At 37.5% G+C, this 18,265-nt stretch overlaps 1 protein-coding gene across 1 annotated transcript; it reads left to right on the top strand.

Moving 5' to 3' along the window:
* The first annotated feature begins 2,075 nt into the window (after positions 1 to 2,075).
* Positions 2,076 to 16,984, top strand: LOC127857239 (uncharacterized). The gene is made up of 16 exons (XM_052393656.1): positions 2,076 to 2,230; positions 2,686 to 2,890; positions 3,848 to 3,982; positions 4,745 to 4,924; positions 5,366 to 5,577; positions 6,781 to 7,128; positions 7,387 to 7,562; positions 8,422 to 8,749; positions 9,125 to 9,191; positions 9,435 to 9,923; positions 10,412 to 10,677; positions 11,172 to 11,271; positions 11,504 to 11,685; positions 12,427 to 12,624; positions 13,436 to 13,617; positions 14,271 to 16,984. The coding sequence occupies exons 1-16, from the start codon at positions 2,212 to 2,214 to the stop codon at positions 14,541 to 14,543; spliced, it is 3,360 nt and encodes a 1,119-aa protein (XP_052249616.1). The 5' UTR covers positions 2,076 to 2,211; the 3' UTR covers positions 14,544 to 16,984.
* Positions 16,985 to 18,265: the final 1,281 nt, after the last annotated feature.

Genomic DNA, 18,265 nt, shown 5'->3' with positions numbered 1-18,265 from the left:
TGACTTTTTGACTTTGACGGTCAAGCGAGGAGCCTTGTTTTTTTGCGGGCAACACTACCTTAGACAATAGACTGATCCCGGAAAAGCACGAGTTTAGAAAAAAAACCTCATCACCCCTGTACAAACAACGCTGGTACATTAAATCAGCCAATGATAGCTTATTTAAATAATAACGGTTGATACGGTGTGTGATTTTGAAAGGATTATAAATGGGTCATGTTTATTTGTACCAGCAGGTTTTTTCCAAAAAGTTGCTTTTTCCGGGATACATATATTGAGGCCCGAACCTAACGCGTAAGACTCTTTTTTTTTATTTTCTTTCTGCTAATTATTTTTTTTTAAATTGAAACAACCGCCCGCCTGCTTGGGCTCTCCCACTTACTGTCGTGTCAATATATATGTTTTTAACTTGTGCATTAAAAAACATTCTACATGCAGGCGCATAAAACGGTGAACCTGTATAAACGCACCGGAAAATATGAACCGGATGTTGACACAGACAGCAACGCCACCTATGATGGAAAGGACTTCCTGTTCCGGTGCCATAATTGCCATGGTTATAGCCAGATTTCATATTACATGTAAGGAACCTTGTTTATACGTCAACCAAATGGTTAACACGTGTTTATGCATTTAATCTATCGTTAGTCCATTCACACTGATAGATTGACTCTTAAAAGCTACCTTATGTCTGCTGATTTCAATGTTCTTAAAAATGAAAATGCACTGATAAAACGGGGCTTAATGCATGTACGTTAAGTGTAGTCCCATATAAGCTTATACAATCCGCACAGGCTTATCAGGGACGACACATTTCGCTTGTATTGTATTGTTCGTTTCAACGAAGTCTCTTCTAAAAGAAAACCACTTAAAGCGGAAAGTGTCGCTTAAACAGTCCGAACAGGTTAATAAAGAACGGCACTTTGGGCCATTTTTAGATTTTTTGTTTAGAAGAGACTTCTTTTGAACGCAAAATACCATTAAAGTCCGCACATGCATTAAGCCCCGCTTACCAAAATGTCTTACGAGGATCTTACGATGCTTGTAGGGAGCTGGTGATTTACAAAGTGGACAACAAACCCGTCATCAAGAAATACATGATGGAGATGGATGTCAATACAAAGATCACCCATGAGTACACGTAGGTCATGAGGGCATTAGGGATCTAACATTGTCGAACATACTTGAGTAGATAGATATGCTTTAATCAGGAAAAAAGGCAATATGCCCATCATTCCACATATTACACATGACAAATAAATATATGAGCGGCGTTCTGTAAACACTGCGCCTAATGCATGTGCGTAAAGTGTCGTCCCAGGTTAGTCTGTGCAGTCCTCACAGGCATATAAGGACGACAGTTTCCGCATACACTGAATTTTCGTTTAAACGCGAAATTCCATAAAAGCGGAAAGTGTTGTCCCTGAATGCACATGTTAACCTGGAATGACACTTTACGCTCATTCATTACCCCCCGTATTCCCAGAATGCGGCTCAAATGTTGAGAATGTAAACATACTGATTTTATCAATTCGACGATAAGTATGATGCTTTGCTGTTGTTGATGATGATTGTGGTGATAAAAATGCTGACACGGCATTGTCGTAGACCGTTATTTAGAATTTTACGAGAATGATGTACTATTCATAAAGATGACGATGATTAAGTCATGGTAATGGAGTGACGTTAATGATGATACTGGTTATTATAATACTTAGCAAAAGGATGGTGAATATTACGACGACGATGATGATGATGACATTGATGATGACAATTATGATAATGATAACATTGATGATGATGACATCGATGATGATGATGATGATGATGATGATGATGATAATGATGATGATGATGATGATGACGATGCTGTTGCTGCTGCTGATGATGATGATGCTGATTCTGTTTATGATAATAACGTCATAATGATGATGATGATGATGGTAGTGAAATCGTAGCCATTGTTGTTCCGTCGTGGTGGCACATAATAACATGCCTCAAAATACAGTTTTTTCTTTAGCATCACAACTGACCAAGAAATTTCCCTGACAAAGACCGGCGTTTTACTTGTGAACCATTCTACGCCGATATTCGAAGTTCCGTTAGCGACGTTCCAGACGTTTTCGCCCATAATGCTTACCGTGAACGCGTCGACCCAGGCCAATATCGCGCTCAAGGCTGTAACTAAACACGCCACAAACTACAAGGGAAATGTGGAGTTGCAAGGAAGGTAAGTTATCTGTAAGCATTCGTGTTTTGTTTTGTATTATATTTTAGCGCCGAACGATATAAAGTTATTGCATCATGAGAGTTTGTTTGTGTTTTCACAATGTTTAAGTGAACCTCATACCAAGGAATGAGTAACTTATGTGGAATTAGTCGAAAAACGTTTCATATACTGTGTTTGTGTATATGAACGTTTCTCGAGCTAATCTTTTCGAATAAATACGACTGTTGCTTAATACTGAAATACGTAGAAGAGTCTTCCGCGTCTTCCAGGCTAAAAAGCAAGACACTTTTCGCTTTTATTGTATTTTTCTATTAAAGTCAGTCTTTTCGTTGCAAAATTTCCAGTTAAGGCTGAAAGTGTTGCCCCAGATGAGCCTGTGTTTGGACGAAAATTTAAGCACATGTATTAAGCCCAGTTTTCCCATAACGAGGCTTATATTACAATCGCGTTTCCAGCTCAAAGTTTCGTGGAGGGCAAGCCGACTAAGAATGACGTAACGGTGTACAACTGGACAGTGACCACTACTGACCAGAGCGTGGACGCCAACCGGACATTCAACGCCACGTTCGCCTTCTACCAGAACATGACTATCACGCCGTACATCTCCTGGGCGCAGAAGGATATCGACATGAAACTGGGGCCACAAGTACAAATAAGATTGTATATGTTGTTGTTGTTTTTTAATCCCTATGAAAGTTGTCCTAATTATTGTGTGAAAGTGAAGAATGTTCCATCATGTCGTTTCTTGAATTTCTTTATATTTGAGCCGTGCTTTGTGAAAAGGGGATTTAATGCATGTGCGTAAAGTTTCGTCTCAGATTGATCAGGGACCACACTTTCCGCCTTTATTTTATTTTTCGTTTAAAGATAGTCTCTTCTTAGCACATCCAGTTAAGGCGGAAATTTTCGTCATGATTACCCTGTGCGGACTGCACGGGGTAATCATGGACGACACTTTACGCACATGCATTAAACCCCCTTTTCGCAGAGCACGGCCCATTTTGAATTAACAGTTTACAATGATTTTTCCCTAGACGTAAGCGCATTAATTTATTCGCTTTACTCTCTATGCATATTGTTTAAAGAAAAAGCGATATATATTTAGTGATACAATATCTCACCCTCCTTTAGGCCGAAGTGTTCTTTGATTTCAACAAGCACTTTTTGCACGATATAAAATAAACACCAATTTTGAAAATAGTATTATTTTCATTGTTATACAATTAATAAAAACTTTTATGTTATGCTTTCCGATGGTTTATAGAGAAATATCAGTGAATTAAAACTGATATTTTACTATTTCAAACAGTGAAAAATAACAGTGAAAATTATCGATAAATGTCATTGTTTTATCGGAATTATGTTTAGATATCTTTGGTTTCCCCATTGTGACCCCCAATTAAAGGCAATTTTTCCAAGGGCGACTTCTCTGAATTGATGTTTATAAAAACATATGTATTAGCTTCCTTTAAAAATACATGTAATGAGATAGCGGCGCTCCCAATGGAGAATTATATTGTCCAGAATGGCAAACATACAAAAATAATCATTTTTAAGCATCAAATTAAAAGAAAATTTATTGGATTTGGTGGAATATAGACTTTAATTTGTTTTCAGTACACGCCCTACGATCAACGCCGTCTCTACGGGCGATACGGTAAAACGCTGCAACCGCGTTCACGTTTACGTCGATACCAACGTCACTGTAGCGGAGACAGATTTCTCCGTGGATGCCTTCGGGATTCATATTTGGTACGCAAAAAAATCAGTCTCGCTCTCGGAAAACATTTGGTTAATGCATGTGCGTAAAGTGTTGTCGCAGATATGACTGTGCAGCTCGCACAGGCAAATCAGGGATGGCACTTTACATTGTTTTTTAAAGAAGTCTCTTCTTACCGAAAATCCAGGCTAGGCGTAGTGTCGTACCTAATTAGCATGTGCGCACTGCAGAGGCTACTCTCGGACGACACTTTACGCACATAAATTAACCCCCGTTTTTTTTCAGGGCACGGCTTACTAGTATATGTATTGCTGGTATGGTCTAATTTTTTTGTTATGAACCTTTTATTATAAGAACTTTCGGAATATTAACGTGTATGTTTTGTTTCTCCGTACTTTGTATAGTTTTTGTTATAGTTTTAATCACATAGGCATAATATCGTAATGCTGTCAATCATTCTTATTAAATTAATAATAGTGTTTCATGTCAGTTGTAACAAATACATAAAATGAACCTCGTTTTCGCAAAACTGGGAATCACTTTTCGCCTTAACTGGATTTTTGCTCAGAAGAGAGTTCCTTTAAAATCAAAATAAAAATAAAAGCGCAATTGTCGTCCCTGATAAGCTTTTGCGGATTTTACAGGCTAATATAGGATGACACTTTAAACACACGAATTAAGCCCAGTTTTCCCAGAACGAGGCTCAACTATTCGGAAGCATTTCCGTATGAGATCGGGCATTGTCCCTTTAAACAGCTAATTCGATGCTTTCAATGATTTGATGTTGTTTCAAGGAACGTCAAAGTGATGGACAGTCTGTCACGCAAGATAAACGTTATGGAGGCGAAGTTATCCTTCAAGTGCCACGCTGATTGTCACGCGGAGAACTACACAAAGAATAATGACGTCAGTATGAATACCGCTTGTGGGTACCCGAGCAAGAATCTGACTCGAAACGACATCGAGTTCTCAAGGTAATGCCCTTGATTAACCGATAAGTCGTTCTCATTAAGACGTTTACAATGAATATTGACTTTATTTCGAGATTTATTTATGTAATGCAATCATGTAACAATAGTTACAGACAGCGAATATCTAAGCAAGATGCCTAACACGGAGCTCCATTACGTGACCTCTCAGTACAAAGTCTAAACGCATTAATCGCTCTTCCTGGTCGTATCAAACACACATGTTTGTCTTTGTTCATAGTTTTTCTTAACGTTTTTTTTCAAATATTCCCATGTTAGAAAATAAATTTGCATGCGTCATAGGAGGGAATATTGTATGTTCTAGAAAGAGTCTAAACCGAGAAGAAACAGCGTCGAAATGCTCATTGTAGATTACTATTGTATATTTCAAAGTTTATTTTCGCCTGTATTTTTTATTTAAAAGTATTGCGCCTTTTTTGCTTGCAGTCTCTATCAACTCTGGGGCAACTACGTTCTATTTTCCGCCGAGGAAAGAAACGCAACGTGGTGCGGACACCCCGGTCGCGCTTGCGTGGACTGCAGGGATAACGTGGTTTCAGATACTGTCAATGACGCATGCGCGGATCGTATTGTCTCAACAGAATTGGCAGCGTCTGTGTCGCGACTTGCGAAATTTATAGAAGCAGAATGGCCAGACAGTGAGTGCGATTTTAAGTAATATAAATACTCTAAAAATATTTCGTAAGACTGGCTTCGTGAAATCTACGTCGTGCTTCTGACGCTGCCATAAGACAATATCGCATTCGCTAGTAAATGTTCTAATATCGTAGCCGGAAATTCACATGGAACATATTGTAAAGCAAAACTATATAACAGCAAAAAATAAAAAAGAGCATTTATAATCTAAATTAAATATATTTTACCAGACAACACCTGGCATTAAAAAATTGACTAATGCTATAAGGAAATTTTTAAGTGTTTACTTGATTTTTGAAATATTGTACGAAACATTTGTTGATGTTGAGTGTTAATGTGCTTTTAAATACTGTGAATTTGTCATTTTTTGTGAGGCATGAATTTTCGTTGAATTATTGGGTTGGTCGATCAACGAATTTAACAGAAACGCATCGGAAATGACCGACGCAAATTCCTTTCTGTTTTCCAAAATCAGATATCCACGAATATACATGTCCATGAAATAAAGTTTTTTTTTCCAGCCTCGAACTTTTATGCCGACGAAAGAAAATGATTTTGCAGTATGCGGCGAATTGAGCTTTTATTTAGTTTTCTCAGTTGTTTTGCCATAATGCTGACGTAAAAATATTTATCGTCGCGATGTTGACAACATTACTGACAAAGATTGGTCATTATAATCCATAGTTGAGATGAGTACTGACTTGTAGTCAATACGTACGTTACATATTGAAATTATTAAGCTTATTCCAGGGGTCTTCAGTCAACGAGAACTGATTTAAGGTAAAGTATAAAGAAACTGTATCATTCTTTGAAAGTCTTATAACAACTAGTTTCATGTCCATAGAAAGAGGGCGTCCACACAATACGTCGTTACAACATGGTAACACTTGCCAAGTCATTTTTACAATTTGTCCGATGAAAGATTAAGATAATGTCTGAGAATTTGAAATGTATCTCACATTCTACTAGCCTTATCCGCATGGTGAACGATTATAGAAATATACTTCAATTTTCATGACGAATTATGAAGTAACAGCCCGAACACAATCGGACAAACGGACTCAAGCACGCACATGCACTTTACCATGGTTAGAGCTATATGGAACTTCCCTAATGCAGAACTGAAACAGGTGAACATTGCTTCTTGTATACAGACCCTCAAGAATATTCATCAACCGATGTTGTGTTGCTGTTTTTGTTCACAGGAAAGCTTGTAATACAAGAGGCATTCGATGAAGACACGTCCGATTTCCCGAACGGTCGTCATGAAAACGAATCAGTGTTCTATGAAGGTCGGGGGGCAGAAATGTCCATCACGAAGGCCAACGCATTCTCCCCGGCGGCGCTGGAAACCGATGACTATGTACAGAGGCGACATAGCGAGCTTGCCGTGTGCGCGAATTTTGCGTACGTTGCGAGAGAAGACGCGAAGGTTAGCGCATGCGTAGAGAGGAAACCAAAAAGTGATCGCCGTAAGCGGTCGCTGCTTTCGCGCACGCGCAGATCGGGACACGTGGAGCATACAATGGTGAAAGAGCTGCTAGAAAAACTAGGTAAAACTATATTAAGCAAAATAAAAATGCAAAAAGGGCCTTCTAGTGCGGTCAATCCGCTAGGTTACTGTATTTTTCACTTTAGGAACGTTCAAGAAAATCAATCGTTCGAAACATTGTTTTTGTACACCTTATCGTATACCAGTATATATGCCATTTGCATAGTTGAATGGGTAAAATGCAGTGCATATAGTTTAAAAGGTAATGTAATCAATGTGCATATTTTTTTTTACTGATTCTGTGTTCTTATGCACATAGGGGACGCGGTTTTGAAATCGCCGTCTGTAAACCTGACCTCGGTGTTACCACTTCCGGTTGGCGGTCAGTACCCGCAGGGGTCGACCATGGACGTCGCGTGTGGGGCGTTCACCGGAAGTGTGTCCCAGGACGACACCGAACGATTTAGACGGAAAGCGCCTGATTTGCTCATTAAAAAATAATTCATACTGCGTTCAAAGGCGTTTATTACTATATTTTATTATATATTTTGTTTATTCCGAATTGAGATCACGATGATATTAGCTCAAGTTGATAGTATTTTCTTCGAAACCTGTTACATATAAAGAATATAAGAGAATTCAATCCTTTCTGTCATTGAATACTTACTAAAGCGGGAAATAATACTGACTACCCTAAGTTACAAAAAATAAATGGCAAACGTTTAGCAGACCCTCCGAACCAATTTCTGGAGATAGTAAAAGGAAACAAACATTTGTGCGTGATATGTTTCGTTATCAAATATGGGTTTGTACCGGCAGAGTTATGGAAATCTCTATTAAGTGCAAATGCAAGTCTGTTACGATCATTATGAAATTTCTTGAAGACGATGAGCACATTTATAGTTGTTAAATCACCTTATTAACCAAGCAAAAATTATTTCAGATTTTGTATGCTTATATAGAAACATTTAGTCGAATGTTGCCATAACAACTGCATATTTTGCTGATCTTTAAAACATATGAATAATATTCGATTGTTTTACTGCCAATGTATGAGCATTTTAATTCTGACTGTGCCAATAACTTATCAGCACCTTGTATCTTTTTAGACCCTCAATATTTCCCTAACCCTTACCTAGCTTGTTAAAGTGAGCGCCGCTCTTGGAAAACGGGGCTAAATGAATGTGCGTAAATTGTCGTCCCTGAGTAGCCTGTGCATTCTGCACGGCTTAATCAGGGATGAAACGTTTCGCAATTTCTGTATGTTTCTGTATGTTTGCTTATATGTACTCGATTTTCGTTGAGATGAGACTTCCTTCAGACAAAGTCTTTCATAAAAGCGGAAAGTGTCGTCCCTGATAGCCTTTGCGAACTGCACAGGCTTATCTGGAACCTGTGCGACACTTTCCGGATATGCATTAAACCCGTTTTTTTAAAGCGAGGCTCAAATATGACATTTCATACCAGACTCATCGAGTATCCACTGAGCGACGTCGACTTCGAGCCAGAGGGCGACACGGGAGCGTGGTGTGGCGTGGAAACGAGGCGTTGTCATGGGGATTGCACCCTGCACTCGGGCGACATTGACGACCACTGGAACTGGTGTGGTACCCGCACTATGCACATGCGTCTCGCGGCCAGGCTCCAGCGACTGACCAAGATTCTTCCGTCGTCTGAAAGAGGTGTGTGCAACACGTTATTCTATTCTGATTTGATATTGTGTTTTGGCAATGCACGTGAGAACTACCCGTGTACTTTATTATGCAGCGCTGTAAAATTATAAACTTATTTTTGTGTTGTTTAATTGTTTATTTAACAGCCATTACTTTGTTTCAAACATTTCGGCGTTTATTGTGTTAAAACATGATACATATTGCAGTGAGGCTTTGTTTTTTATACATTGTTTAGTTGTGACATACTTAATCGTTTACATTTCCTTAGAGTCTTTACAAAATAAAAAACAGACAAAATAATTTTATTCTAAATTTAAATGTCGTGCAACTCACTGTTCGTAAGACATTCACATTTATTCGAATATTACTTTATATATTTTTCAGTTGTCGTCAAGGAGGCATTAACGATGAATTTTACAAATGTAAAAGATAAGCAATTTATGGAAGGGAGGTAATGCGCGATCTAATTATTCTATTAGTGTTGTTGAAGTTGTGTCCCTTTCTATTAACACAAACTGAAAAATTGAACGGTCGGCGGCTCTCTTAAAACTAGTTCATTAACCGTACCAAACATAAAATAAAAGAAGTGCTGGTTAAGAGATGTAAGAGCAATAACTATTACAATTGAAAAACAGGTTTCTCCCATAATAATGAAAACATTGATGAAATAGTTGGCGACTACGATTAATTACAGGGCTGCCCAAATCACGCTGAAAGCAGGCGGGAGTCTCTCTTCGCAAGTGTTCACTCAATACGCAATCCTGGCAGGATTCGATTACGTCATACACGTTTCGAATGACGTCATAAACGTGTGCGTCAAGGTACAGGATGGAATTCAGACAAATCTGGCCCAGTTTCCGACCGCAAACTTGATTTCCGTTCCCCTCCCACTCGGTGAAGAGGACGAATACGATTATCCCGAAAGTTTAAGAAATGAATCGAGAAAACCTCTGCTATTCGATGTATCGACCTCAAGCGGCGATGTGTCAGAACATTTCAAACTGAACGCGTTCGTCAGTCCCGGTAAAAGATACATTCGTCTCGACACGATGTTGGTGTATCTTCTAGACCTCAGTTACGATGACTTTAAGGGCGGTTTCTACGGCATTACCGGCTCCGGTTACAGGCCAAGATCTGTCAATCTCGACAACATAGCTACTCGTCACGAAAAGGAGCAGATGCGGTGAGGTTGAATTAGTTGCTTAAATAATTTCTTACAATACAACTCAAGCAGTAAAATGTAAATGCATGGCATTTGAAAGTGTCGATGATGAACATGGCGCATGGAAATATCTGATATGTAAGATGCACACGTCTTTATACAAACTATTAATAGCGGCGAGGATTTTAATATTCTATGAAACAAATTGCTTTGTTTTGTGGCACATTGCTAGCAGTAAAGCATCTCTCTAAACCGGGTTATTGGGTTAACTTGATATGAAACATATATGTCTGAAATAAACAAGATAAATATTTTGTCTTCGACAACAAAGCGTCCATCACGCTAACGTTTCCAACTAACTCATATCACATTTATGTGGAGGTCACAATAAACACGCGGGATAGATCAATGCTATTTATCTAAAGACATTCCCAGTTTGCACTATGATCAGATTATTATCGTATTGTGTTTTTGTCTATGCAAATCAAATAAACATTTGACGGTTTCAGATTCGAAATGGGACAGGCCGTAGAGTTAAAGCCCAATGACGTAGCCTCTGAGGATAACCTGTTCCGGTTGGCCATTTCCCTCATCCGGATCGCGAAGAGCGTGCGCACGCAGCAAATTGGAATCGAGATCGGTTGCAAGGCCGATAGACTCTACTTAGATGTCCGACCGATTGCCGATGAGAACGCTTTGGTTGTGGAGGTTTGGGACAGCGGCAACACTCCACTCTTTAATCGATTAAAACTCATACAGGACATGATTGCACAGGGTATGTGGTACAATGTCTTATTTAATAAATTTCATTTTTTTGTAATGTCAATGCCAATAACCGCGCGCATTATATTGGCGGTCAGGAATACGAATCGGCAACCCTCAAGTTTGAAGTCAATAATTCTAATACGTGATCCTTCCGGTCCGACATTTAATAAAATTGAAGATTTAGTAATCAATTATTAAGTATATTTAATTTAGCAGCGCTCTGGAAAAAAACAGACTTAATGCATTTGTGCAAATAATCGTTACAGATTATCCTGTGTTGTTTGCACAGGCAAATCATGGACGACAATTTCCTTTGCTATGGTATTTAACTATCAAATGAAGTCACTTTTTAGCGAAAATCCATGTCAGGCGTAAAGTGTCGTCCCAGATTATCCTGTAGGGATTGCACATGATAATCTGGGACGACACTTTACGCACATGCATTATGCCCTGTTTCAAAGGAAGAGGCTTAAATTAAAAATCGTCATTTTTCTTGAATACTAGGCGGATCTGTGGTCACTGCCCGACCCGACCCCGTCATCTGTAACACCCCAGCACTGGGGCGCGAATATTTCTACTTCAACTTTGACCTCGATCAAGAAGGGTAAGTGTTTGGTCCAATATGGTGTGATATTTTAAATTTGGATGGCTTCATTTGTAAATTCCACAAGACTTATGTTGTATCAATTTAATAAGAGTTCAAGTACACATTAATTGACAGCAAATATAATTATTGCAATATTTTTTAATTGAAACTTAAGACGCTGTTATTTAATATAGCCTTACAACTGAGCAACTAACTCTCTAATGTCTTACATAAATATCATCAACGTCAGACACTGCTGGAAAACCGACAATTCATTCTGCGTGGAAACGAACGAGTCACGTTATAACGTCAGCGTCATTCTCCAACGACGTCTGACGTCAGCCGCGGGCACCGGGAAACTACCGCGTCCTGACATAATGCCGGAAATCGAGGCGTGCGTCGTCGACACATGCGGAGGATGCCCGAGCGCTGGTAGGGATTATGTAGGGGTTCTGTTTGTGCGAGTGTGCGCGTGCGAATTAACGCGAAGGTGGTATAATTAAATTCGTGATTTTGCAGCTTAAAAATATGTATATATAGATTAATTTAATGCATTCTTGTTCCCAATTATTAACATTTTCTCAGCGGCGGAATGTAAATTTATATTATCATGAACGTATGTGAACAGTCAAAATCTATTTGTACTTGAAATGGTCATGTTCGCAACATAACAAAACAAAATAAGGTTACTATAACAAAATAATTATTTATTAAATACTTAGTAAATATATATTGCATATGCAACATTTAACATTGTCTGAATGGTTCCGCGCTTTTTTTGCTGGGCAGAAAATACAATTTGTTAGAACATACACATGGTGGTTATACGTATTTATTGTTGTTACTTTTGTTGTTCAAAATCCGCGAAACTTGTTTACGCCATATCAAGCACAGTAATGCACGTAAATGTGTCCGGCATTAACTCAATAACCACATAAATTATACAGGATTGTGTCTGTTGTCTTGACGTTGTCATGTCAAAGATTGTGTTTTAACTTGCCAAAATGTTTGTCATAATTTTAAGTTATGTCAGATTTGCAAGTGTCTAACAGGTTTTGCGGTGTCATTTACCAGACAAATGTACAACATTGCATTATAATTGCTGTCTCTGCTTAACGTTTTAAATAATTTTTAGGATACTTAAAGTTATGAGTTTCTTTCCACGATTTCCAGGAAGCGTTTGGAAGGAGAAGGTTGTAAAGTGCACGAAGATGATCCTGAAGTACCTGGCCCGAGCGAGTGTCCCGTTCCAGTCGCTACTGGACAAGGTGTCCATCTTCAATACGGACAACCACCAGTCCAGTGTCCACTCGCTCGCCTGTCATGACGGCAGGGTGTGCATCGAGAACACCCAGATCTACGCCTTGCTGTGTAAGAACGCTCCCACTGTTGAGTTGTTGGTGCATGCCGACTGGATTTGAGTCTCGCTCTGGAAAACGTGGTTTAATACACTTGGAGACTTTTCTAACGCAACTCTTTTCAAACTTAAATATCTCAGTAATGAGTAAAGATTTAGATATAAAATCGCATATGTGAACATTTGACTATATTCTGTGCAAGACAACGACAAATCATTCATCCGGGACAAGCGGGCGCTTTTGCATAAACGTAGCTATATAATTCAAATTTAATTTCAATGTCATCATTCTCGGTGTGTTTTACACCAGGGAAACATAACATTAATAAGAAACACAACATGGCTCGTATGAATATTCATAAGCGCAATGTTGTAAGCCGGCCGGTCATTAAGACGTGTAACTTTTCACGTTATAATTTTACGATGTACGATTTTGAGAATTTTACTTTTACAGCGACTTTTTTTATTTGTTATATTTTATATTTTAAATGAATTTCAATTAAATTTACATGAAGTATTAGATATGTGTAGAATAAGTATGAGTTCAAATTTCTACAAAATCCGTTCTAAAATAAGGGAGCTATATTGATTTGAATACATGTTGCGTTTCAAAAGTCTCCAAGAGTACATGTTTGTGAAGGACTGAGCATGCTTATCTGGGATGACACGTGGCGCACATACATTAAGCCCATTTTCCCAAAAGGAGGCTCAAATAACCTCACTGTATTCAATGCTTTTCACACTCTGGATCAGCAGACGATGAATTGCATCTATCTTACGGAGGATTCCGGAAACAGTCGATGTACCACGATTTTGATTTTTCAGTACCACTCACGACCGCCACGTACAAGCACGAAAATGCGGACGAACTGATCTTCGGAGGGGCGGACAATCCGAGCCCGCTTCTCGAGATCGTGGAACAGGAGCTGGCCTGGAGAGCCGTGGGCAATGTGGACATCTATCTGGAGTCAGCCAAGGACGTTAACTCGCTTAGAAATACCATACAGGTAAGCATAGAGTCAGCCGAGGACGCTTACTCGCTTAGAAATACCATACAGGTAAGCCTGGAGTCAGCCAAGTACGTTAACTCGCTTAGCAATACCATGCATGTAAGCCTGGAGTCAGCCAAGGACTTTAACTCGCTTAGCAATACCATACAGGTAAGCACGAAGTTGCCACCCAGTTGTAGACTCGATTTGGGAACTATGGAGTACTTATTTTTGATTGGGCTAACACGAAAACAACCCGCAGATACTATACATACAATAGAAAGGAGGACAAATCCGAATGATTCATCTTACCAAGTTTCAAGTTTTCACATCTTAAAAAGATTAACAATGTAAACTTCTCTATACAACGAGCTTAGTAACACATTTAACTGAATACATATTTTAAGTAGAGCTTCTGGTTTACTTTTTTGTTAGTCAGCATAGATTTATTAAAATTCTTGAATTGTCTACACGTGTTACCCATCATTGCCCTATTTAAAACAAACTCAATAGTGTCCTACTACTAAGTGCTAGTTTGTGACCTTAATGGTAATTTAGTAGTGCAGGTATTGAAGAAGCGCAGTTCATTAACTTGATGTGTGTTGTTTGTTTTAACAAATGATAAGGTTTCCTGCATTTAATCAGCCTTATAGACTGTTATATTATTGTAGATTCTGTTGATGTACAACACAAACGTGTCACTCGTGACGTTTCACATCGATTCGGAAACTGACGAAGATGACGTCATCATCACATTACAACGGAAGGTGGAGCAGTGGGTCTCGGGGGTGTGTCCCACGTGGAGTCGACTCGTGACCACGCCCTACACAATGACCAAGATCCCGATGGACCGTAAAAAGCGAAGCATAGAACGCAGCAAGGACCGAAACGAGATGAATATGCAAATGAGGAACTGGGAGGTGGAGTGGATGCTAAAATCGTAGTCACAGGCTAATATAGGACGATAACTTACGTTTATGAATTAAGCCTCATTTTCACAAATGCTTCTTATAGTAATACAACTTTTTCATGTATCTCTTGTAAATGTATAAATGCTTATAAATATGAACATTATATCATAAAAAAAGGAATTTAACGAAAGAAATAATGAAACTCTAAATGAATGTTCAGTGGAGAAATCCATGTTATCATCAGCATGTGTTTTATTAAAAGCAAGTAATTTTTGGTGTTAGCTGGAATGTTGAGAATAATGGTATTGATTGTGTTATTTTGTGTGTATAGCAAAAATAATACACACATAGCTTTGAGACTCGCTCTGGGAAAACGGGGCTTAATGCATGTGCTTAAATTGCCATCCCAGAAAAGCCTTTTCAGTTCGCACAGGCTCATCATTGAAGACACTTGCCGTTTAAAGGTATTTTTCGTTTAAGGAAGTCTCTTTTGAACAAAAAACAGTGTATGTGTAAAAGTGTATTTCTTGATCCACCCTCAGCGGACTGTACAGGCTGATCTGGGACGAATATGTAAGCACATGCATAAAGCCTTATTTTTTCCAGAGCGCGGCTCAAATAGACTTTACTGTAATGTTAATTATTTTCTTATTGTAATCTTGCTGAAAACGTGCACACATGTGTGTTGTTTGTTGTTGTTGTTTTAAGATTTTATACTTAGCGTATTTGATTTTTTATCTCCCATACACAATATAATTTCAGTTTATTCATTTGATGACAATTAAGTTTTAATCACATAACATATGGCCGAACAATTAGGCACAGAGTCATGTCAGATTTTATACATATTGTTCACTGTTTAGTATGTTGAAAATGTATTTTTCAAGAAGAGTAAATGCTTTATGGCCTTCAGTTGTGATTGTATTGTATCTAATTTATCAACTATAAAAAAGTCAAATGTATTATTAGTTAAATCCATAAAACACATCATTTAGTATGACAGCCTAGCTCATAATTTAGTTAAAGGGCACAATAATGCGGAATAAATAAATCAATGCATGAGATAAGTTTATGGATGATGACATATTTTAAGTTTCAATTCAATGTTTTTGAAATGTAGAACAGTTTGCTCATCAAACAGTATATATTTCAGCCTGAGTTCAGTTGCTCATTACTATGAAATTAGTGGAAAATTTTCATTAAAACATCAATAGTGTTCAAGGTGATGATATATGTCACATTTGAATAATTATCTTTCAAAATGTAGAAGCTGTTCACTCAACAAATGTATAACTTTTTATGCGGTCACTTAGACCTATATACTGACAAATTGACTCCAATATACCCTTCTGAAACTTCGTTTGTGAGGGTATACCAATAAATCAACACATATATATATTGATACTGAAATTGTGAAAGGGTCACCAAAGAAACATTTTTGTTAATGTTTTTGTCTTTCATCCAACATACCATAAATAAAGCCCTTCTTTTCATTCGGCGGCGTAAAGAGTCTTGTGTAACCACATACCTGCTTTGAAAGTATGTGTTACTTTTAATGAGACAGCAAGCTGCATCTAGTGTGTTCCGGATGCAGTCCATAGCCGGGAATTGACACACAAGTGACTTACAAATGAATATGAATATTTATCCTTTGCACCGGGATTCCCCTAAAAATCATAACCAAAACAAGAGTTTATTGATTGATTACAGGGGATACATGGGGGGGGGGGGTTAAAAATGACGTCCCGTTCCAGATACATTGGCTCTTTAGTTGCCCGGTCTAGATTCTTGTATAATGAACCTCAGCTTAATGCCTCACGTGAAATACCATTGAGTACGCTATGATTGTGGTGTGGATCAAAGTTCAAACAATTTAAAACCGTCTCTAAACATACTACACTACCTTACCACCCTGACTTTCAAGTTAATATTATTAAAGCACACCATCTACGCCGTTTACATTTTTAGTTGGCTGACAGAGGTCATAATATCGTGCGTTTATTGCACTATCTAGAGAAAGTATCATGCAGCAATATTGTGTATTTTCCGAACATAGGCTAGTTACAACTACTATGTGAAATGCATATTTGAATTAAACCCAAACTGTTGCAAATTTGACTCAGTGACCGAGTTTTGAAACCTACTGAACCCAAGATTTAAATTCATATTTAACAGTTGAAAATGTATCTCCTGGAGTGTTATCAAGGCTTATCTAACATTTATGATTTAGAGTGACCCAGCATGTGATTTTGATAAACGTTCAGGTATTTTTTAAATATTAATTTCGTGATAAAACAAGCATTTAAGTATATTTCACAAGTGTCTTCTAATTTTATGAAACCATAAATGCCAATCACGAGTTATAATGGTTTATATGGTTAAATGAGCAAATTAAGTAATACAAATTGTCTGGCAAATTCAGTGACTGAATTTGCCAGACAATAAATTGCTGGTTTATTAAAATATTATTCATATGTGAATTGATGTTGTTAGCATTGTTTTAGAAAAACAAGTCAACTTATTTAGTGAATGGATGACTTCATTTAATGAGGTTTATATAATTGTATAAGTTTTCACTCCTTGTGATTATGGTTTATAGTAATTGTAATATAACGGAAACCATGCTATTTATCTCTTTTTTACAACGACCGATAACACCATTAATGGTGACCTGTACACTTTGGAATTAATCGAATAATCTTAATTGTCAAACGCCAGTTTGCGAAGTTGCTGTCGACTATCTGACAACTTAATCAGCAAGGCAGTCAATATTCATTAGCTCGCATAGACAATCCCAGAATCGATAATATGGGCGCCGCCATATTGGCTATTACGTAACCCGCGATTGAAAACGGTACTGAAGAATTTGACAGATAACAACGTTATCATAGTGTTCACCCGCTTTATTCCAATAAACAGTACTTTATGACTTCGCACATTAGGATTGAAAACAAGTGAAACATGAAACCAAGTGTCGATATGTATCACATCGTAAATCAATATAATTTAAATTAAAAATATACACGATAGATTCATAAAATATGTGTCTCTGCAACAATATTCAGTGACAACACGTAATGTTTAAGGCCGAGTTGGCATTTTTAAGCATACCTTTCAGTAATGCCTTTGTATAAAATTTAATTATTTCTTTATGAAATAAAATTATTCAAGCATAATTATAAAGGTATAGAAATATCTAAAGTGTGAAGTAAACGTTGTGATTTTAGCGTAAATAGTGCCGGAGATATTAACAAAGATCTATCAATATATAAAGATTGGAAACATCCATTCAGACCATATTTGTTGGATAGATCTTTGATATTAATTAGATAGTTTTAAGATCGATGTAGACAATTAAATTGATATTTGCCTTTGTTTAAGCCTATATTATTTCTTATTAAATGTCGTGCTTTCTATACTTTCCGGAGATATTCATTAAGAAACGTTGTACGATTAAAGACTTAGGACGACTTCTTTAATTGAATAATACATCTCTTTGTTTGTCTAAACAGTTACCATTTCGCTATTAATATTTCCCTTGTGTCATTTTAAAGGTAATATACAAATCTATAGCCGAAATGAAGTTTGTGATTCTAAAATTGTTTCGTAAATCTTTGTTATCGAAACTCTGTAAGATTTTCAGGTAGAGATTTTTTTTAAATTAAAATAATGTATCTAGTTTAGTCTAAAACTAAAGTGGTTTTTAGCAATCTTTTATTTAAAAATCGCTCTCAAGCTAATACAAAAATAACCAG

This window comes from Dreissena polymorpha, chromosome 14 (genome assembly GCF_020536995.1).
Source record: "Dreissena polymorpha isolate Duluth1 chromosome 14, UMN_Dpol_1.0, whole genome shotgun sequence".
Taxonomy (NCBI): Eukaryota; Metazoa; Mollusca; class Bivalvia; order Myida; family Dreissenidae; genus Dreissena; species Dreissena polymorpha.
This window is presented reverse-complemented; position numbering and strand designations above follow the sequence as displayed.